Source organism: Oncorhynchus mykiss, chromosome 10 (genome assembly GCF_057628025.1).
Source record: "Oncorhynchus mykiss isolate SJ-2025 chromosome 10, ASM5762802v1, whole genome shotgun sequence".
Lineage (NCBI taxonomy): Eukaryota > Metazoa > Chordata > Actinopteri > Salmoniformes > Salmonidae > Oncorhynchus > Oncorhynchus mykiss.
In genome coordinates this window covers 34,754,223-34,777,540 of record NC_143031.1, presented here as the reverse complement: position 1 = coordinate 34,777,540, position 23,318 = coordinate 34,754,223, and the positions used below count along the sequence as shown (strand labels likewise).

The 23,318-nt window shown below is 45.3% G+C and overlaps 1 protein-coding gene across 2 annotated transcripts in view; it reads right to left on the bottom strand.

Annotated features, from left to right (window-relative positions):
- Positions 1-23,318, bottom strand: part of LOC110533713 (E3 ubiquitin-protein ligase Siah2) — a 41,970-nt gene that overhangs the window by 1,911 nt on the left and 16,741 nt on the right. Inside the window, exon 1 of one of the 2 annotated variants that reach the window (XM_021618178.3) lies at positions 11,258-12,693. The exons of the other annotated variant lie outside the window; for it this stretch is intronic. Coding sequence (XP_021473853.2) covers positions 11,258-11,443 — 186 coding nt within the window. The 5' untranslated portion in view covers positions 11,444-12,693. Of the gene's footprint in view, positions 1-11,257; positions 12,694-23,318 lie in introns of those variants that run through there. 2 annotated transcript variants of the gene reach the window in all.

Genomic DNA, 23,318 nt, shown 5'->3' with positions numbered 1-23,318 from the left:
CGAAGGGGAGATTGAGATACATGACGTTGTTAGCAAGGCCGTTTTGAAAAAGATGTACATATTGAACCATCAACAGACAATCTTGCCTGTAAGACGGAGACATACCAGTAAAGATCGAGTGTAGCAGGAGACGATAGACTACAATATGGGAGGATATGTAAGTAGCTGGTCCGTGCTGGGAGTGCTGGGGCGGTATTGAAGGGTTGGAGCAATAAGTGGATTATCTAATGAAAAGTGCATGAAGGGGGGCGGTTTAAAGTTGTATTTGTCATACGTACAGGATACACGTGGTATAGCATACTCTGTCCAATGAAATGCTTACCTGTAGGCTCCTACTGGACAATGCAACAACAATAAGAAATAAGAAAAGAGAAGAATACGAACATAAAGTAAATGGCTCAATAGAATAGATTAAACATTTCAGCATCAGTAGAATACAGGAAGACAGAATTTATAGACCAATATTTACACATTTCAGGGAAGGGGGAATAAAATGTCTGGTAGCAGCAGTTGTGGTGTGTGTGAGAGAGAGAAAGTGTGGCGCAGCAGTCTAAGGCACTGCATCTCAGTTCTAGAGGTGTCACTACAGACCCTGGTTTGATCCCAGGCTGGAGCACAACCAGCCGTGATCCGTGATCGGGAGTCCCATAGGGCAGCGCACAATTGGCCCAATGTGGTTAGGGGTAGGTCGTCATTGCAAAATAAGAATTTGTTAACGGACTTGCCTGCTTAAATTAAGGGTCAATGTTTTTTTAAATACATAAAAAAACAGCTTGTGGCTGGAGTGTGTGGGGGTCCTTCATGATGCCTCAGGCACCGTTTCAAGTAGATGCCCTGGATGGGTGGGAACACAGCTCCAGTGATGTACTGCAACTCGTCAGGATGCTCTTGATGGTGCAGTGGTAGTATTTGGAGAGAACCCTGTGTGGCATGCCACATTTCTTCAGGCGCCTTATGAAGTAGAGGCGCTGTTGTGCCCCCTTGACAAGAGTGGTGGTATTGTTGATCCATCTCAAGTCATCTGTGATGTGGATGCCGAGGAACTTAAAAATGCTGACTCGCTCTACTGCAGTCCCGTTGATGTGGATCAGAGTATTCCCTCCTCTGCTTCCTTAAGTCAACAATAAACTCCTTTGTTTTGCTGATGTTGAGGGAGAGGTTGTTGTCCTGGCACCACAATGCCAGTTCACTTACCTCTTCCGTATAGGCTGACTTGTCGTTATTGGTTATAAGGCCTACAACCGTGGTGTCATCAGCAAGGATTTGGCTGATTGGCCTGGATAAGGCTGCAGGGAGAGGGGTTGTGAGGAACTAGAGCTGAAGTCACAACCTGAAGGACGCTGAAGTCACAACCTGAAGGACGCTGAAGTCACAACCTGAAGGACACCCAGACCCCTTCCAGAACAGGAGACAACCTGGGATAACAACAACCTTCTATGGTCAATATGGGACCTAGCCAGAAACAGATAGGACCATACGGTCTATGATGGACAATTTGAATTGTCCATCAAATAAGACATCTATTTGAACACACCTTCCTTCCTTCACATTCTACTTTCCTGAGATCCTCATGTTGATCACTGATCTGACCTCATTGAAGCAACATGGAAGAAATTGAAGCAAATGTGGCAATCGATCCATCACCCACTCAGTTCCGTTAGATCAGTCATTACTCAAAGCAAGGTAAGAACAAAGGACACATTTTTCTAAGCATTCCAACAGGGCTTATGTGCTGTGTCCTCTAGCTCACTTTCATCTGAAGCCCTGGGGTTGAAAGGATGGGAGGGTGCAAAGATGGGAAGCGAGGGAGGAGGAGGAGGTGGGGTGACATGGTGAGAGGTGCTTGTGTTTCTGCTCCAGTAAAACTACCCCAGGGGGTAAGTTTCAATATTAAATATTAATCTGTGTGGCAGGTTGGAGGCTTCCCACAAATCAATGGCTATGTTAGGACCCACTGGACCGATTGGCTGAATAACGGCATGACTGACTTTAACCATGCACTATGAAAAGAGCAGCTGGGTCAGAGAACCCTCAGAGGAGAGAGACACACAACTGCTAAAAAATGTGTGTTAGAATCAAATACTGATTCCCCTGTGTAATCAGTGTCCCAATTAATAACAACAACAAAAAATGTAAGTTTAGTGTCACTTCATTTGGGTTTTCAAATGCATCCAGTCACGCAAATTCCTCTGTATCCCTTGTCTCTCCATCTATCAGCCCAAATATTTGTCTGTGAGGTCAGATGTGTAGAGGTCAGTCAGTTTCCTTGGCAGAGTCCCTCAGGGAAGCTGATCCTCTTATCCACCTTTATTAATGACTGATTGACAGGATTTTGTGCCGTAATCCAGTCGGCAGGTCTTTGGTGATAAAGCTCAACCCCCTCCTCTACTCCGTGTGTGTGTGTGTGTGTGTGTGTGTGTGTGTGGGGGGGGGGGGGTAAATAAGGACCTCTGGTAGTGTGCCCCATGTCATCAATTAATGTAATTTAGGCTAATTGAATTGAAATCCCTTGTCCATCAACATTTACACAAATCTCCTCAGCGCCACCAAAAATGAACAACATACACTAAACCACTCAGATCACACCTCACGGAATGCAGCATGTCACCGTTCCATTTGGATCAAACCCATTGTTCAAATCTTCGCCCGTCAACACAATAACAGTGATTGTACAGTGTCCCACCTCTATCTACCCCTCCCCCTCCCTGTGTGTGTACAAATGAATAGCCCAGCCTCTCTCTATGGTGTGCTACAGAGCCTCAGGGGTTTCAATCACTGCTACAGAGACTCAGGGGTTTCAATCACTGCTACAGAGCCTCAGGGGTTTCAATCACTGCTACAGAGCCTCAGGGGTTTCAATCACTGCTACAGAGCCTCAGGGGTTTCAATCACTGCTACAGAGCCTCAGGGGTTTCAATCACTGCTACAGAGCCTCAGGGGTTTCAATCACTGCTACAGAGCCTCAGGGGTTTCAATCACTGCTACAGAGCCTCAGGGGTTTCAATCACTGCTACAGAGCCTCAGGGGTTTCAATCACTGCTACAGAGCCTCAGGGGTTTCAATCACTGCTACAGAGTCTCAGGGGTTTCAATCACTGCTACAGAGCCTCAGGGGTTTCAATCACTGCTACAGAGCCTCAGGGGTTTCAATCACTGCTACAGAGCCTCAGGGGTTTCAATCACTGCTACAGAGCCTCAGGGGTTTCAATCACTGCTACAGAGCCTCAAGGGAGTAATAACACCAGCACAGTGCATGTCAACCACACTTCTCTACACTATGTCAATGACGCAGACATGCAGAGTATACACACATTTACAAAACAATCCATTTAGCTCTCTAAACCAGGTAGTGAAAAACCAACTGGGTTGTTGGCTAATCCTCTGACACTCACAAAAGCTTGCAAACTTGCCCAGTGGCGGTAAATGCTCTTTTCTTCCTCCCCTCGCTCATTCGCTCTTATTTTAATTAAAATGTTTAATCTAGCCTGGGCCTGGGCTCTGCAGGCCTGTTAAAATCTTAAGTAAAGCATTCTCTTTCTGGTACTGGCTGGCTTGGGATGGGGCTGCATGGGGCTGGGGTGAGGCTAGGTCTAGAGAGATGGGGCTGGGGTGATACGGCTGAGGCTAGGTCTAGAGAGATGGGGCTGGGGTGATACGGCTGAGGCTAGGTCTAGAGAGATGGGGCTGGGGTGATACGGCTGAGGCTAGGTCTAGAGAGATGGGGCTGGGGTGATACGGCTGAGGCTAGGTCTAGAGAGATGGGGCTGATACGGCTGAGGCTAGGTCTAGAGAGATGGGGCTGGGGTGATACAGCTGAGGCTAGGTCTAGAGAGATGGGGCTGGGGTGATACAGCTGAGGCTAGGTCTAGAGAGATGGGGCTGATACGGCTGAGGCTAGGTCTAGAGAGATGGGGCTGGGGTGATACGGCTGAGGCTAGGTCTAGAGAGATGGGGCTGATACGGCTGAGGCTAGGTCTAGAGAGACGGGGCTGGGGTGATACGGCTGAGGCTAGGTCTAGAGAGATGGGGCTGGGGTGATACGGCTGAGGCTAGGTCTAGAGAGATGGGGCTGGGGTGATACGGCTGAGGCTAGGTCTAGAGAGATGGGGCTGGGGTGATACGGCTGAGGCTAGGTCACGAGAGAGATGTGGCTGGGGTGATACGGCTGAGGCTAGGTCTAGAGAGATGGGGCTGGGGTGATACGGTTGAGGCTAGGTCTAGAGAGATGGGGCTGGGGTGATACGGCTGAGGCTAGGTCTAGAGAGATGGGGCTGGGGTGATACGGCTGAGGCTAGGTCTAGAGAGATGGGGCTGGGGTGATACGGCTGAGGCTAGGTCACGAGAGAGCTGGGGCTGGGGTGATACGGCTGAGGCTAGGTCTAGAGAGATGGGGCTGATACGGCTGAGGCTAGGTCTAGAGAGATGGGGCTGATACGGCTGAGGCTAGGTCTAGAGAGATGGGGCTGGGGTGATACGGTTGAGGCTAAGTCTAGAGAGATGGGGCTGGGGTGATACGGCTGAGGCTAGGTCTAGAGAGATGGGGCTGGGGTGATACGGTTGAGGCTAGGTCTAGAGAGATGGGGCTGGGGTGATACGGCTGAGGCTAGGTCTAGAGAGATGGGGCTGGGGTGATACGGCTGAGGCTAGGTCTAGAGAGATGGGGCTGGGGTGATACGGCTGAGGCTAGGTCTAGAGAGATGGGGCTGGGGTGATACGGCTGAGGCTAGGTCTAGAGAGATGGGGCTGGGATGATACGGCTGAGGCTAGGTCTAGAGAGATGGGGCTGATTCGGCTGAGGCTAGGTCTAGAGAGATGGGGCTGGGGTGATACGGCTGAGGCTAGGTCTAGAGAGATGGGGCTGATACGACTGAGGCTAGGTCTAGAGAGATGGGGCTGGGGTGATACGGTTGAGGCTAGGTCACGAGAGATGGGGCTGGGCTGATACGGCTGAGGCTAGGTCTAGAGAGATGGGGCTGGGGTGATACGGCTGAGGCTAGGTCTAGAGAGATGGGGCTGATACGGCTGAGGCTAGGTCTAGAGAGATGGGGCTGGGTTGTGGAGAGACACACAGACCAGCCCAGCCACTGGCTGCTGAATTATTGAACAACTTCCACATTTAAGTTGCACATCATCTGCATTGAGCTTGGCCAGTGAGGGGAGCTTCTGGGGAGGAGTTGTGTTGTTTCACCTCCAATCAACACATATGCTCTAAACCGTTTCACCCTGCTCTGAAATTCTGTCAGCTTCGTTACTGATGGTGTTTGTTTTTTACAGCTTTTGCATGATATTTTACTGACAAAATCAAGCTGGTCAGTGGTTTTTATTTAACTGGACAGGTAAAGGAAAGTAACACATGTAACCATCTCACATTTGGGTAAATGATCAAATAAAGTACCCAGATGTGTGACCATTAACTTTGAGGGCCTTGCATGAACTCCACCTAGATAATCTATTTTCTGACAACCTCCTGCAGAAGCAGTCAAACCCTGCCAAAAAACCAACCACCTCCTTTCAGCTGAGAGACCCAGCTTCTCTCCCACCGCTACCTCCTCCAGAGAGAGGACCAATGCAAAGTACACAAACTACCTCACTGGCAGTGCAGAGGTGGAACATTCAGGCCTGTTCTCACAGTTAAAAGTAGTTCGCTACAGTAAATGATTTAACAGCTTCTCAGACACCGTTTGCCAGGACAATTTCCTCAATGCTGTGCCTAAAAAGAGAGAGAGGCTACACTCACACTGCCTAACTGACTATTCTACTCTAAGCCAAAAAAGGCCCCCTGGCTGGGTTGGTATCGACTGGCTGAGGCACTTTGGAAGCTCTCCTTCTGAGGTAGAGAGACCGTCTTGCCCTCCCTCCAGGATTTGTTCCATCAGGCCTTATGTTGTGTTGCAGCAGAAAAGGCCATGAGACTGCAGACTCATCAGCCTGCTCTTCTGGCTGCTCTTAAAAAATGAAAAAGGAGAGCCGCACACTCTAGAAGCTCAGATGCAATCATTTTGTAACCAACATTGGTTATAAAATTTGGCTGAGAGACCACCTGGCCCTGAGACTACAGGCTACCTCTGTTAATGGGTCTCTAACCTGATGAGACTTTACAGGTCAGTCAATTAGACAGAGTCTGGGATAACAGCCTTGGAGTAGTGTGCTTCAGTGCCATTTTAGTCATTGTGCTTTGCAAATTAAAACACAACTAGGCTACTTCTTTCATATTGATGTTGCCATAGCAGAATGGAACTGCAATGAAGGCGATTTGTTTGTGTGGATCCCCTGAGACAGAGCCCTGAGGAGGAGTGATGGTAAAGTTAGTGCTGAGGGGACTTAACCGACTCCACACTCAGGACACAAACCCTGATAGTCTCTCTCTCTCTCCATCTCTCTCTCGAATGTACCAGGAGAGGGAGGGAAAATAATGGACAAAAGGGAGATGAGAAAAGATGGATTGAGTAAGCAAAAAAAGGAGAGATGTGGCAGAGAGAGAAGTGTGAGGAGGATGGAAAAAGAGAGAGGGGTGGAGAGAAAAACAGAGGTGAGAGACAGTAAGAGGATGCAGTGGGAGACAGGGAGTAAAACAGAGAAGTGAGAGACAGTAAGAGGATGCAGTGGGAGACAGGGAGTAAAACAGAGAAGTGAGAGACAGTAAGAGGATGCAGTGGGAGACAGGGAGTAAAACAGAGAAGTGAGAGACAGAAAGAGGATGCAGTGGGAGACAGGGAGTAAAACAGAGGTGAGAGACAGAAAGAGGATGCAGTGGGAGACAGGGAGTAAAACAGAGAAGTGAGAGACAGAAAGAGGATGCAGTGGGAGACAGGGAGTAAAACAGAGAAGTGAGAGACAGAAAGAGGATGCAGTGGGAGACAGGGAGTAAAACAGAGGTGAGAGACAGAAAGAGGATGCAGTGGGAGACAGGGAGTAAAACAGAGAGGTGAGAGACAGAAAGAGGATGCAGTGGGAGACAGGGAGTAAAACAGAGAAGTGAGAGACAGAAAGAGGATGCAGTGGGAGACAGGGAGTAAAACAGAGAAGTGAGAGACAGTAAGAGGATGCAGTGAGAGACAGGGAGTAAAACAGAGAGGTGAGAGACAGAAAGAGGATGCAGTGAGAGACAGGGAGTAAAACAGGAAGGGCAAAAATAAAAACCGTAATGAACAGCAGAGGAAAAGCGAGAAGCGGGTGAGGAATAAAAAGTGAGTGAGAAAAAGAGCAGATGTGGTCCTCTCCTCTTCTCTTCCTCGAGTTCCAGGAACAGGCAGTGACCTCAGGCTGAACAGAGTACCCAGAGGCTCATGTGTCCCGAAAAACCATCCAGCTGCCAGGCCACGGGTATTACGTTACCCTCTCGGCCAGGGAATGGGTCACAGAGGGCCCTCTGCATCCTCTCAATCATTCCCTCCCCCCCAAACCCAGCCCCAGTACACAGCCTTTACACCTCTCCAGTCCTCTGCCCACACTAGGATCAATAGCAATCTGGCTGAAAGTTTGGGATGAGATTGGCCTGCAGTGAGAGTCTAGTAATTGAGTTAGAGGCATCAAATGTCTCGGCTAGAACGCCAGTAACGATCCATTCCCTCTTGTTCTCATGCACTTGTTTTTCCCTCTCGCACACTCTTTCCCTGGCTGCAATAGCATTTCTCAAAATGAGAGATATAGCAACATTCTCTTGATGCCATGAGAGGAGAACCCTTTGGGCTCCATAAGAATATAGTTGAATAGCCCTGTCATACCTCTTCTGAGAACACCCTTTTCACTCCCCATTTCATCTTGCTCGTGACTGACTGGGTTCGAACCAGAATGTCACAAAGCTGTGTTAGTCCACTTACCTACAGCCTATAGGGATAAGTTCAGGAAGTTCATGTAAAGGATGACACGCTGCTTGCCTAATCAGTACCGCTTCCCCTGATTCATGTTTAAGTTGTATGTACAGGATACACATGGTATACACCGTCCAATGAAATGCTTACTTGTAGGTTCCTTCTCGACAATGCAACAACAAATAAGAACAAAGTAAATGGCTCAGAACAACCTCAATTCATCAGGGCATGGACTCAAGGTGTTGAAGTGTTCCACAGGGATGATGGCCCATGTTAACTACAATGCATCCATCCCACAGTTGTGTCAAGTTGGCTGGATGTCCTTTGGGTGGTGAAACATTCTTGATACACACGGGATACTGATGAGCACGAACAACCCAACAGCATTGCAGTTCTGGCCACAAACAACTGCGCCTGGCACCTACTACCATACCCCGTTCAAAGGCACTTCAATCTTCTGTCTTGCCCATTCACCCTCTGAATGGAACACACACACAATACATGTCTCAATTGTCTCAAGGCTTAAAAATAATTATTTAACCTGTCTCCTCCCATTCATCTACACTGGTTAAATCCACTTCAATAAGTGACATCAATAAGGGTTCATAGCTTTCATCTGGTAAGTCTATGTCATGGAAAGAGCAGTTCTTCTTAATGTTTTGTATACCCGGTGCATATCTGTGTGGGTGTGAGTGAGTGGATGTGTGCTAAGGTGTGGAGACTCAGTGCAGGTTGTCAGTCCAGTTCAAGTGTTCAGCAGTCTGACGGCTTGTAGACAGAAACTGTCTCTGAGCTTGTTGGTATCAGACCACATGCTCCGATGGTAAGGGAGTGAACAGCTCGTGGCTGGGGTGTGTGTTGTCCTTCATGATGCTGCGGGCCTTCATCAGGCACATTTTTGAGTAATGTCCTGGATGGGTGGGAGCAAGGTCCCAGGGTAGCCTAGTGGTTAGAGCGTTGGACTAGTAACCGGAAGGTTGCAAGTTCAAACCCCCCAGCTGACAAAGTACAAATCTGTCGTTCTGCCCCTGAACCGGCAGTTAACCCACTGTTCCTAGGCCGTCATTGGAAATAAGAATTTGTTCTTAACTAGTTAAATAAAGGTAAAAAATAAATACAAAATAATCTTCACCATCACCACCCGCTCGAGTCCGTGTGGAGGTGGTGTTGTTGCCAGTCCTCACAGCCTGTGGCCTGCCCATCAGGAAGTCCAGGACCCAGTTGCATAGGATAGTGTCCAGACCCAGGGCTCTGAGCTTGGTGTCGAGCTTGGATGGAACAATAGTGTTGAATGCTAAACTCTAGCCAATGAACAGCATTTTCACATAGGTATTCCTCTTGTCCAGATGTGTTACGGCCGTGTGAATAACGATGGAAATGGCAGATCGGTTGGTAGGCAAATTGGAGTGGGTCCAATGTGCATGTGATTCAGCTCATACCGAGACACAAATGGGGCATCGTTTGTGTTAGCTTTCTGCCGTGTTTCAGAAGTCAAGGCCCTAGCCTAGCAACTCCAGACTTCACACAGATACAGGTCTCTCAAGGTCTCTCATTCACGTTTGCTTGTAAATGTCTAAACTCACCAAAAATGACATTCGGTAGCTCCTAACTATATATGTGTAACTTTATGAGCTGTCTCAGCAATTTTTTTATTTTCGTTTGCGCTCGTTATCATATTTAGCTAGCAGCCTCCATTGAAATTCGACATTACTTGTGCTCACTTTGTCAGCATTCTGGGCAATAGAATTCTAGACTTTTCTTTGTGTTTTTGGGCGCCCCCTTGTGTACTAAGCTGGTAATACCGTATAGCCCGGTATGAGAGGACAGTAAGACAATATTGAAATCTAGATACCACCCAACCATAGTTATAACCCACCGTGCTATTGAAAAAGGCCTTTTACTATTGTGCAAGGGACAACACTTCAGGCTGATTAATGAGTTTCACAGATTCCCATAAGCTACATTCACCACCTAAACTCGCTCTACAGAAAACCCTGTGGTTTGAACCAGCGCAACTGTACATCTGAGTCCAGTGGTACCATTGTAAAGGACATCACACTGTCTGCTTAGCAAGTACTGCTTTCCCCTGATTCATCGCATATTGAGACTCAACCGCAGGACTTCTGCCTCGAAAACACACGTGACCATGTAGCAGCAGCTTTGGTGACCATGCTTTTGTGATAAGTAACTTGTCGGAGACCTGAAAACTTGAATTGTCTGAAGCACAGGAGACCTGGGTTAGAACCCAATCAGTCAAACTAACACGTTTTTAGGTCTCAGGCAAGGTTGTTCATCACATGCATGGATCCCCAAACCACCTCTGTTGCCCTCTCATTAAATGGGGTCTACAGATCATTCTGCTTCTGTTTGCAAAATAAAGTGCTGTTGTTGTGCAGTAAGCCTGATTTCGAACCCAGTCAGTTATATTGGTCCCGTGATATCTGAGTATGAGGTCAAAGGGGGTAAAATGTAACTGAAGTGGTTTGATGAACCAAGCTCTTTTGATGAGTAACCTTGCTGTAGAATTTTGTTAGGGATTAGTTCCAGAAGCTATGGGCTAAGTGGGCTAACACAGTCTTGTGACAGGCAGGAGACCCAGTTCGAACCCAGTAGGTCACAAGAGCAGGATTACATTGGCAGAGGAAAGGCTATCCTTAGAAGGGCTAAACTGTCAGGAATATTCAACAGTATTCTTATGTGGGCCAAATTGTTTTTATTTTGTGTTACTCCCTTCCAATGCGGCATGCGATCATCATAGAGGGAACAGATATTTCAGAGACTCTTAGCTTTCAGGAATGGGATCATCATAGTTTATAGCCAAAATGGTTCAAATGCGAGAAAATAAATTCAACATTTCACAAGAAGCTTCTGTTTACCACAGTAAGTATTTCATTATATTGGTTCTCCTCTACATTCCCTGGCTATGAAAGTACCAGGATGTTGTCTGTGGTTTTGAATCTGAATTTAGAGAACCGAATTTAAAAACGGAATCCGAATGCATCTGAGAAGTTGAATATATGAAACGTTGATGAACTTGAAATTATTGTTTGTAAACTTGATAGACAATGAATGCAATATATACCATTTTGAAACAGAATATATCTAACTTAAATATTCGATTTTAAAACTAAATGCAATATTCACTCAATAAAATTATTACATTTGTGCGTTACAAATAAAACAAATACTAAAAAGTTAATACAAATTTCAAAATTATGGAATTCAAATACAATGTTGGCACTCAAATCACTCCATACGAGGCCCCTTATGACAAGAATCACACAAAACTTCACAAAAGAATGCAGAACCCTGAGGGGACAGACAAAGACTCGGTTCATTAATGATTTATTATTACTATTATTGCAGTATCTAGTCTTTCTAATGTGTGGTGTAAAAAGACTAGGTTTAAACTGTCTGAAAGATTGCTGAGTAAATTAAGGTACTCACCTTGCTCCCATGTTGCGGTTTGGTGAGGCAGACGGGCCGATTCATTCCCCCAACCCCAACCTCTGACCCCGGCCCAGCCCCTGCAGTGACCCCTGCACTGACCCCGTGTTGGCGGTGCCACCCTAGCAGGCAGCGCCACTGAGCCAGGTCCCTTAGGAGAGGCAGGCAGGACGCTGGGCACAGCATTACGCGTGAGAGAATGGACACACACACACACACTATCTGACACACTGTCCAACACACACTATCCCTCAACCAATTTCACACACCACTGAGTCTTTGCTATACCCCTCACAAGACCTATCAATGGCCGTGCTCTTGCTTTACAAGCGGATCCAATCTCAATCTCAATGCCTGTCTTCCAAAGTCCTGCTGAATTCACTATCTCAAATAGCTTAGGGGCTCTATCCCTCTGCAAACCAAGGATATAATACCTTTCCTCTCAACCATAAGCCAGGTATGAGAATCAAGGGGCTCCACAGCTGGCTACAAAAAGCAAATCGGAGTCTCAGTCCCGAAAAGCACACTGCTGTAATGGAATGGCAGCCTGAGGTGTAAGGAGAGCTGCCTGCCTGCCTAACAGACTCACTGCTCTAATGCTGCATGTAATGACTGAAATCGAACGAGTGATAAGTCCCTAACTCTCCTGTATGTGAGAGTATGTGTGAATGAATGGTCTGTGTCCAGTCCACAGTCACACTACATCTAGCACTAATCCTGCCACCTGCCAAGCTCAGCTCACACATGCATTGTGCCTCTGGCTGACACAGACCACACTGAATCAGACCGTTGTTTCTGTCCCGCCAGGCAACCGAAACAAAGCCACCAGGAGCTCCTCCACTGTAGAGGAATTCAGAGTCTGATGCTCAGAACACAGCAGCCCAGCTGACCTCACCGTCCGTCCCCTACGCAGAGAGAACATTCATTACCAGCATTGTCTCCTCCACTACAGCGCTGTGACCTCACTTACAGTATGGCTTCAGCCTGACTCATAGACACATGCCGCATCAGCCACACAGCTAAACACTAGCAAGCAGTAGAGAAGATAAACAGACCAATGCACATTGAGGGTAACAGCTCTCTCTTTCACTTGTTCCCGATCTCCCCCCTTCCCGCTCCCTCCTTTCCTGGCGGTCTCCTGCAGCAGTCAAATGCAAACAGCATGCAATCTACCTTATGAGAGCTCCTCCTCGATGGCTTACTGACCTAAACACGCAACCAACAGCAGAATGGTGGATGTCTACATAAACACACCAAAAGCTCCTACCAAATCACCAGCAGCCAGACAGAGCAATCCCTGCATAGCACACACAAGCACACGGACGCACTCTCGCTCTCTCTCTCTGCTGCGCTGCTCTCTCCTCCTCCTCTCAGCTCTGCGCGGTGACAGAAAAGCCAGAGCAGCCGCCACACAAAAACATCTGCAGCACACACACACACACACACACAAGAATGGAGTGGGCGGGGAGACAGAGCCTGTCTGTGAGTGGGTAGGTGTTTCACAGCCAAGAGCAGCAATCTCCCGAGCCCCTCCTCTCATGTTTTTCTTTCTCCCTCTTTTTCCCGCATCTGTCTTTCCCCTAAAGGACAGACTGTTGGGACTCCAGACAAAACTCACCATCATCTGGCCCTTTCTTCATGTCTCTCTCTTGGGTCGTTCCACTTCAAAAAGCACAAGAGGATTTCGACACTCACCAACAGATAAGATTAGCATTCCTGAAACATTGTTTTATTCAAATATAATTTGATCTCTGAGAAATTAAGCTAATTGATTGCACCCAAATTGGCCATATAAATGTATGGGATAAATATAATATTCAATAAATATAGTACCTAAACATCCGATTTGGACCAAACTTTTTTCTAACAATGAGTTAGGCATGAGGAATCCAAAGAAATGCCAATCACACCCCAACGAGTATATACACTGAACAAAAATATAACCACAACATGTAGTGCCCCATGTTTCATGAGCTGAAATATAAGATCCCAGATATGTTCCATACGCAAAAAAAAACATATTTCTCTCAAACTTTGTGCACAAATGTGTTTACACCTCTGTTAGTGCGCATTTCTCCTTTGCCAAGATAATCCATCCACCGGACAGGTGCATATCAAGAAGCTGATTAAACAGCATGATAATTACACAGGAGCACCTTGTGCTGGGGACAATAAAAGGTCCCTCTAAAATGTGCAGTTCTGTCACACAATGCCACAGATGTCTCGTGTTTTGATGGAGCATGCAATTGGCATGCTGACTGCAGCAATGTCCACCAGAACTGTTGCCAGAGAATTGGATGTTAATATCTCTATCATAAGCCTCCTCCAATGTCGTTTTAGAGAATTTGGCAGTACTTCCAACCGGCCCACAACTGCAGACCACGTGTAACCACGCCTGCCCAGGACCTCCACATCTGGCTTCTTCACCTGCGGGATCGTCTGAGACCAGCCACCAGGAGCGCTGATGAAACTGTGGGTTTGCACAATCGGAGAATTTCTGCACAAACTGTCAGAAACTGTCTCAGTGTAGCTAATCTGTGTGCTTGTCATCCTCACCGCGTGTTGACCCGACTGCAGTTTGGCCACATAACCGAATTCAGTGGACAAGTGATCACCTTCGATGGCCACTGGCACGCTGGAGAAGTGTGCTCTTCACGGATGAATCCCGGTTTTAACTGTACCTGGCAGATGGCAGATGGCGTGTATGGGGCCGTGTGGGCGAGCGGTTGGCTGATGTCAACGTTATGTTGGCGGTGGGCTTATGGTATGGGCATGCATAAGCTACGGACAACGAACACAATTGCATTTTAGCAATGGCAATTTGAATGCAGAGATACCATGACGAGATCCTGAGGCCCATTGTTGTGCCATTCATCCACCACCATCACCTCATCTTTCAGCATGATAATGCACGGCCCCATGTTGCAAGGATCCGTACACAAATCCTGGATGCTGAAAATGTCCCAGTTCTTCCATGGCCTACATACTCACCAGACATTTCACTCATTGAGCATGTTTGCGATGCTCTAGATCAACGTCTATGACAGCGTGTTCTTGTTCCCGCCAATGTCCAGCAACATTGCACAGCCGTTGAAGAGGAGCGGGACAACAGTCCACAACCAACAACCTTATAAACTCTATGCAAAGGAGATGTGTCGCACTACATGGGGCAAATGGTGGTCACAGCAGATACTGACTGCTTTTCTGATCCACGTCACTCCTTTTTTTTTTAAAGGTATCTGTGACCAACAGATGTATATGTGTATTCCCAGTCATGTGAAATCTGTAGATTAGGGTCTAACTCAGTAACATCTTTGAAATAGTTTCATGTTGCGTTTATATTTTTGTTCAGTGTAGTTTCAGTTCTCCATGTCTGACAAGTAGTTTGGAGCTGCGGCTCGGAGTACTGTTTCTTTATCGTATGTAAATGTAATTCCCAGTGAATTTGGTGTTGTTTTTCCCCAGTTCAGAGAAATTAGTCATTGAAGTTGTTACGTTTATGTCCCATCCTACATCTTGATATTACCAGGTTCTGAACACTAGATGGTCCTGTTCCGGGGGATTTCTTTTTTAAAAGCCCCCCCCCCCACATCAATGTTAAAGGGGTAATAGTTCACCCAAATTACAATATGACATACTGGTTTCCTTACCCTGTAAGCTGTCTATGGACAAGGTATGACAGAAATCCATGTGTTGGTTTTGTTGTCCACTGCTAACTTTTTTTGCATTTGTGGCACAAATCCAAGTCAACTGTACTTACATTAGCGCTTTCATGCTTTATGTCCAAATCATCCTGAAGAATCTAATAATTTATTGAGTAATTCAATGATGTTACTTATAGAGGATTTGGAAATGAACCACAGAAATGCTAACATAGGTACCATTGCTGTCATACCTTGTCCTTGTCATACCTCTATATCATCGACTGTATCCTTATGTAATACATGTATCACTAGCCACTTTAAACTATGCCACTTTGTTTACATACTCATCTCATTTGTACATACTGTACTCGATACCATCTACTGTATCTTGCCTATGCTGCTCTGTACCATCACTCATTCATATATCCTTATGTACATATTCTTTATCCCCTTACACTGTGTACAAGACAGTAGTTTTGGAATTGTTAGTTAGATTACTTGTTGGTTATTACTGCATTGTCGGAACTAGAAGCACAAGCATTTCGCTACACTCGCATTAACATCTGCTAACCATGTGTATGTGACAAATAAAATTTGATTTGATTTGATCGTAAGCTGCTTATAGGATAAGGAAACCAATGTAATTTCGTAATTTGTGTGTGTGTGTGTGTGTGTGTGTGGGGGGGGGGGGGGGGAAATCACCCCCAAATTCACTGAGAATACATGACATAGGATGAAGAAGCAATATTCCGAGCCACAGCTTCATACTACTTCTCAGACAGAGAACTGATATTATATACTGGATGTTGAGGTTGTGGGGGTCCATGGGTGGCTTTTGATAATTCCTTATGTCTTCTCATTGTTACAAATCAGATGTTAGGTACAATATTTATAGAATATTATATGAATCCTATAAATTAAAATGGCAAATTTGGGTGCAATTAATTTGCTTAATTTCTCAGATATCAAATTATAGTTCAACAAAATAATGTTGCAGGAATGCTAATCTTATCTGCTTCTAACTACAGAAATGATTTCAGAACAATCTGAGATGACGGGTTTCATGGCTTGCTGAAATGGCATGGAATGACCCTCCCCCCTTTTCATCCCTTTCAACCAGACAGAGTGTGTGTAATGAGATTGGCCGTGTAAACAGCGGTGCTGGGAGCTGGTTTCATTGGCTCTGGCAGGTAGCTGAGTGGAGAGCAGCTGGCCTTGGCAGATTGACTTAAAATGTTCCTCTTTTACTCTCCAGGTTTCTTTTCCTCCCCTCATCCCCCGCATCGTATCCACGTGCTCCCCCTGTCCAAGGCCAGCCTCTATTACCTCCCTCAATGGGATGTGGGATGAGAAGCCGGAGATACATACATGCGTGTGTGCCTGCGAGTCTGAAGACTATAAAAGAGTCTAAAAACAAGACAACAGATTCAGCAGCAGGTACTGCTGGAGGACTCTCTATACACCAGAGGGCAGAGGAGAAAGGGGAAAAGAGAGAGCGGGGAGGAGAAAGAGAGAAAGGAAGAAAGAGAGACAGGGGAGGTACTGCAATACCTTCAGAATGCACCTCCCCCAAGTGTACAAACAAGCAGTATGGGTAGGCACACAAACAAATGCATAGGGTGTGTAAGCACACACTCATGAAGACACCGAAATGCATATTGATAAATGTGCAAACAGACAACCACACGGCATCCCTGGATAAACTGCATAGCTAGCAGTCAGTGTCCCTGTAGTGGACATGGCAGACTATTTATAGCACACGTCGCACTGGAAAATTACTGCCTGCACTCTGTTCAGAGGTACTCTCGGCAGGCAAACGCTATTGATGTGTCCCGAGACCTTAGCTGTGAGAGACAGTTACTATCAGGAAAGGTTAGTGGGATACAATTAAAGACAGCCTGAACCGTGTGTGATGAGAGAGATGTGTGCTTGTCTCAGTCATCACATGGGTCATTCCACCTAAAAATACAAGAGGATTGACACCCACCACCTCAGATTGTGCTGAAATTGTTTCTGTAGTTAAAAACAGATAAGACTAGCAGTCCTAGAACATAATTTTGTTTAAATATAATTTGATCTTCGAGAAATTAAGCTCATTGAATGCACCCAAATTGGCCCTTTTTATTTATAGGATTCATATAACCGTCAACACACCCCACAACCAGTATCAGTTATCTATGTCTGAAAAGCAGTATGGAGCTGTGGCTTAGAGTATGGCTTCTTCACCCTATGTAATGTATTGCCTGTGAATCTGGGGATGTTTTCTCCCCCGTTTAGAGAAATTAGTCATTGAAGTCGCTTACCCTTTATCCATTAACCAAATCAAATTGCATTGTCACATGCTTCGTAAACAACAGATGAAAACTAAGTGAAATGCTTACTTAAGGGCCCTTCCCAACAATGCAGAGAGGGAAATATAGAAAAAAACTATAATGAGGAATAAATACAGGAGTAACAATAACTTGGCTATATACACGGGGTACCAGTACCGAGTCAATGTGCAGGGAGGGGTACGAGGTCATTGAGGTAGATATGTACATATTGGGAGGGGTAAAGTGACTAGGCAACAGGATGGATAATAAACAGTAGCAGCAGCATATGGGAGTCAAAAGAGTGCAAAGAGGGTCAATACAGATAACCAACTATCTACCCGGACTAACTATTTAGGTGTTTTATGGCTTGGGGCTAGAAGCTGTTCAGGGTCCTGTTGGTTCCAGATTTTATGCATCGGTACCACTTGCTGTGTGGTAGAAGAAAGAACAGTCTATGACTCTATGGCTCGAGTCTGACAATTTTTAGGGCCTTCCTCTGACACCGCCTGGTATAGAGGTCCTGGATGGCAGGGAGCTCGGCCCCACTGACGTACTGGGCCATACACACAACACTTTGCAGCGCCTTGCAGTCGGATGCCAAGCAGTTGCCATACCAAGAGGAAATACAGCCAGTTGCGCTCATTAGCATATTTATCTAGCAGCCTCCAAGGAAATTCACTATTACTTGGTGTTACGCACGCCTCTATGAAGAGGGAACGCAACACCCTGCTACAACTCAACTCTCCGTGAAGTGAAAGAGGTATGGACTGTAAGCGTGAGTAACGATGACACCAGGCAGAATGTGGTACCGTTTACAAGGACTTTATTCCTTTACACGGTAATATGGGGAAAAGGGGCTGGACGGAACCAAAGCAAAGAAAGTAAATCTCAAAGCCTCCTCTCCTATCTTACCTGCCTAACCAATACTTACCTAATTTAGCACCAAATAATCTCTCAAACAAACTAAGAAACAAAGGACATCAATAAGCTCTATCTGAGCAACAAACTCACAGAACATACCAACTGCTACCAACAACTAACATAGTAAATTATCCACAGCCATCAGCCTCCTCTCTCAGCAATGACCTCCCTCACATTCAATCTCTCTGCAATGACCTTCCAGCAATGACCTCCCAGCAATGATCTCTCTCCTGAACAGAACACTGGCTTTTATATAGCTTCAGAAGGAATAGGTAATTGGAGACAGCTGCGTCTTGACGAGGGGGCGGGGTCAGCTCCCCAATTAGCCATGGAGTCGACTAATCAGCTGCTTGAGGGATTTCAGGAAGCCATTTCCTGAAATAAACACATGCAAATACACAAACTACAACACAAACTGGGAAACGTAACACTTGGGCTAATTTTGTTTGCATTCTAGTAATAGACACCCAAACAGGCGTTTGTGTTTTTTAGCACCCCCTTGTGTACTAAGCTGGTAATACCATAAATCTCGGGATGAGCGAAGAACAGTATGACGATATGAAAATCTGGATACCACCCAACCCTTGTCCAGGGTGTCTGGGATGATGTGTTGAATAATGAACCATGAACAGCCTTTCAAAGCATTTCATGGCAACAGATGCGAGTGCTATGGGGTGAAATTCATTTAGACAGGATACCTTGGCGTTCTTGGGCACAAGGACTATGGTGGTCTGCTTGAAACATGTAGGTAGTACAGACTTGGTCAGGGAGAGGTTGAAAATGACAGAGACAAAACCCACCAGCTAGTCAGAGCATGCTCCATGTATGCCTCCTGTCTGGCCCAGAGGCCTTGTGAATGTTATCCTGTTTATCGGCTACGGGGAGCGAGATCACAGTCATCCGGAACTGCTGGAGCTCTCATGCATGGTTTAGTGTTCCTTGCCTCAAAGAGAGCATAGAAGGCATTTAGCTTGTTTGGTAGGCTTGCATCCTGGGCCTAAAATGAACATCTGCCACCTAACAAATGCGTGGCATTGGCGGGTAAGATGTCTGTTTCACCAGCCACGTTGGCAGGTGGTCAGGGTTCAAAAGTGCAAGCATTTCACTCACATTTGTGAATGGAAATAGTCAAGTGTGATCACATTTATAGTAAAATAAATGCTTCAGTAGCTGTTTTCAAAGTATTTCCGCCATTTTGTTTCATAGCATGTAAATTAATCACACAAAGTCAAATAACTATGAATCCTATATAGCCTATGCCACCTCGCGCTGCAACACTGGGGGCTGTGCGCACATGAAGAGCTGAGAAAGATTCATTTTTAGAAGCACGGTGCACAGGCATAAAAGTTGGTTTAATACACTTGAAACAAATGTATACTGAAGTGAGACTTTGTCCTTGTGTTTCTTGGCTATTTACATTGTTCACAAGCTTGGTTGTTTTTCAACTGCTAGATAAGAGAAGACAACGCTTTTAATAGTCAGTCAGACTCAATCTCACAGGCACAGTCACCTCCCACCCTTAAAGGGGCAGGAGAAAATGTTTGTCTCATCTGTGATATTTTGCCTAAAAATACACATTTTAAATGTAATGAAACAATATACCACATTACTTCTTACTAGTAATACACTTGTTTTAAAAACATTACAAAGAATGCACATCTGTTTTTTTGTTAAGTATAATTTAAGTGAAATAAATATATTTGGGCTGGTAAAAAATCTGAGCAGCTGCTAGTTTTTAAATCTCCACAGTGGCTGGATCAAAAATAAAATGTTAAGCCCTGCTCGCATCATTGGGCAGCTTGTGGCTGGGTTTCCCTTTGTAATCCGTGATAGTTTGCAAGCTCTGCCACATCTCACGAGTGTCAGAGCCGGCAAAGTAGGATTCAATCTTAGTCCTATATTAACGCTTTGCCTGTTTGATGGCTTATCGGAGGTCGTAGCGGGATTTCTTGAAAGCCTCCAGATTAGTGTTGCACGGTATAAATACTAGAACATTAAACACGGTTCGGGAATAGAATTTTTGTTACTTTTGGCACTTCCGTCAAATGCTTCTCATGTCAAATGGATTGAGAGGATCGAGTCATTCATCCGAATATTCTCAAGGAGGCAGTAGCTAGCCAGGCTACTTGCACTTGCCATAGACTGTACAGTGTGAGCCACTTTTGAGAAGCAAGCGAGAGGAGAGAGAAAATGCCAACAGCATGGCCTCTTCTGAAGAAAAAAAAAATCATACCCCCATCCCCGCAGCTTGTTGACAAAACTGGCTGCAGAAGCAAACTATGGGAACACTTTGATTGGAGCAGATGAGGGCCAGCCCACTGAAACAACTAAGCAAAATGTGTTACAAAGCAGTGCAAGGGAGGTTCATTTCCAAAAATGACATGAAAAACGAATTTACATGACATTTGCATTGTAACATTATTCTACTTATTTTTATTTTTTAGAGCCAATGACATGAACATCAGCATGGCATTCATGTGAGCATTATAATAGGATTACACAACCCAAAAAGTAAAGCAATGGTCTACACATCATAGAAATACAATGGATTTTAGACTGTATACTACAATTCCCAGAGTGCATTTCACTCATGGCTCTGCCCAGGGCTACTGGTTGGCTAGTGGCCACTGATAGCAAGCCCAGACAAACCCGAAGTAGTCTGAATACATTGCTGTCAAGTTATGAGTGCATTTAACAGTTTCAAAAGTGTTTGTCGTTTTGGAACTAAACTATTAATTTAATACATTAAACTATTTAGCTGTACTGAATAATGAATGTCATTTGACCCAATATTATGGCCATAGATGAGCAAATGAATCCTGATATGTATCGAATTACATTTTAAAACAGTTTAGATGTAATTTAAAAATAATTGCCTGCTCTGGTATTTAATATGGTGTTTAATATTTTCAATAAATGTAATATATTTGTTATTTTATTTGTTTTACAAGTTATCAAGATATTGTTAAATGTAAATAAAAAAACAGTAGTTATTCTGTGACTTTAGCTAATATGCCTTCTTTTATTTTTGCCGTGGTATAGTTTCGGTATAGAGTATCATTTCGATATCCCGTATCGTGATACTAAACCCTGATGTCGGTATCGAAGTAAAAAAAATCTGGTACGTGACAACACTTATCCAGGTTAGTGTCCCACTCCTTGAAAGTGGTAGCTCTTGCCTTTAGCTCAGTGCAAATGTTGCCTGTAATCCATGGGTTTTGGTCGGGCTATGTACTTATGGTCCCTATGGGGACGACGTCGTCGATGCTCTTATTAATGAGGCCGGTGACTGATGTGGTAAACTCCTCCATGTTATCGGATGAATCCTAGAACATATTCCAGTCCTGTAGCTTAGCTCGCACTTCATCAGACCACTTCCATAATGAGCGCATCACTGGTAATTCCTGTTTGAGTTTTTGCTTGTAAGCAGGAATCAGGAGGAGCGACGGCGAGGGAGAGCCTTGTATGAGTTTGTGTGTGTGGAGTAAAGATGATCTAGAGTCTTGTTACCTCTAGTTGCACATGTGACATGCTGGTAGAAATTAGGTCAAACACATTTCAGTTTCCCTTAATTAATAATCCCCGGCCACGAAAACTGCCGCCTCTGGATGTGCATTTTCTATTTTGCATATGGCCCTATGCAGCTCGTTGAGTGTGTGGTCTTTTTGTGGTGGTAAATAGACAGCTACGAAAAATACAGATTAAAACTCTTGGTAAATACGGTCTGCAGCTTATCATGAGGTATTCTAACCCAGGTGAGCAAAAACTTGAGACTTCCTTGACATTAGAGATCGCACACCAATTGATGTTAACAAACGGACACACCACTCCCCCTCTCAGCTTACCAGAGGCTGCCATCCGACGTTGACGAGGCATGGAAAAGCAGCTACAGTAGGTGTATATAATCCATGTCCTTGTTCAGCCACGACTCAAAGAAACATAGGACATGACAGTTGTTCAGGTCCCATTGACAAGATAGTCTCAAACGGAGCCCATCCAGTTTGTTCTCTAGTGATTGTACGTTCGACAACAAAACAAGGGCACGGGTGGTCTAGATGCTCGACCACATAGTCTAATCGTCTCCTGTTTTGTTTGTCAACATTTTCTTTGTAACTTTAGGTAGAAAACCAATTTCAGAACAATCGAAGATGATGGGTGTCATGGCTTGCTGAAATGACATGGAACGACTCACACACAAACACATGCACGCACACACATATACTGCAACATGGACAAGTGCCACAGATAAGGACGAACTGGATGCCTATTAACCCAAAAGGGACCACAAGCCTCCACTACTGCCAAATTCTGACTGATTAAAGCGTGAGACCAAAGGGAAGGAGTGAGAAGGAGAGAGGGGATAAAGAGTACAACCGGAAAGGAAAGAGAGTGAAAATAACAAGAAAAAGCATGATAGATAGAGAAAATGAAGGGAAAAAAGGGCATGATACAATGATAGCGCAGAGAGAGAAGGGTTCTCAGTGTTCTTAAACACCCGGCAATTCAATTAAGTGCTGACGGATGAGAGTTTATGGTGCAGTCAAGAGTGACCATCGCTCTGGCTGAGATTAATGACTCCTCACACACAGGAGAGAGGGAGGAGGACGAGGAGGAGAAGAGAGGAAGGAGAGTGGAAGAGAGACAAGTTGAGGGCTGCGAGAGGGAGGAAGAAGAGGGAAAAAGAGGGAAAAAGAGGATAGGAAAATATGGAGAAGAGAAGGAGGCGGGGAGGGAGGATAGAGGACGAGGAAGAATTACAAGGAGGAAGAGATAATATGGTCATTGTGATTCAGCAGTATAATAGAAAGGGACAGAGGAGGAGGAGGTAGCCAGGCTAGGGGCTTATAGAGCAGAGAGATCATGTTCTTTTGTTTTCAGGACATTCATTCAAGTACATCCCACCTCCACCAAGCCCAGGCTGCTAACAGCAGCATGATGACAATTGGTTCCAGTAAAATAAATCCCATTCAGGGGCCTGACGAATACACACTGCGTAAACAAAACACCTTCAGTCGTGGCCAAAAGTTTTGAGAATGACACAAATATACATTTTCACAAAGTCTGCTGCTTCAGTTTGTGTGATGGCAATTTGCATATACTCCAGAATGTTATGAAGAGTGATCAGATTGCCATGCAAATGAACTCAATCCTCCAAAAACATTTCCAATGCATTTCAGCCCTGCC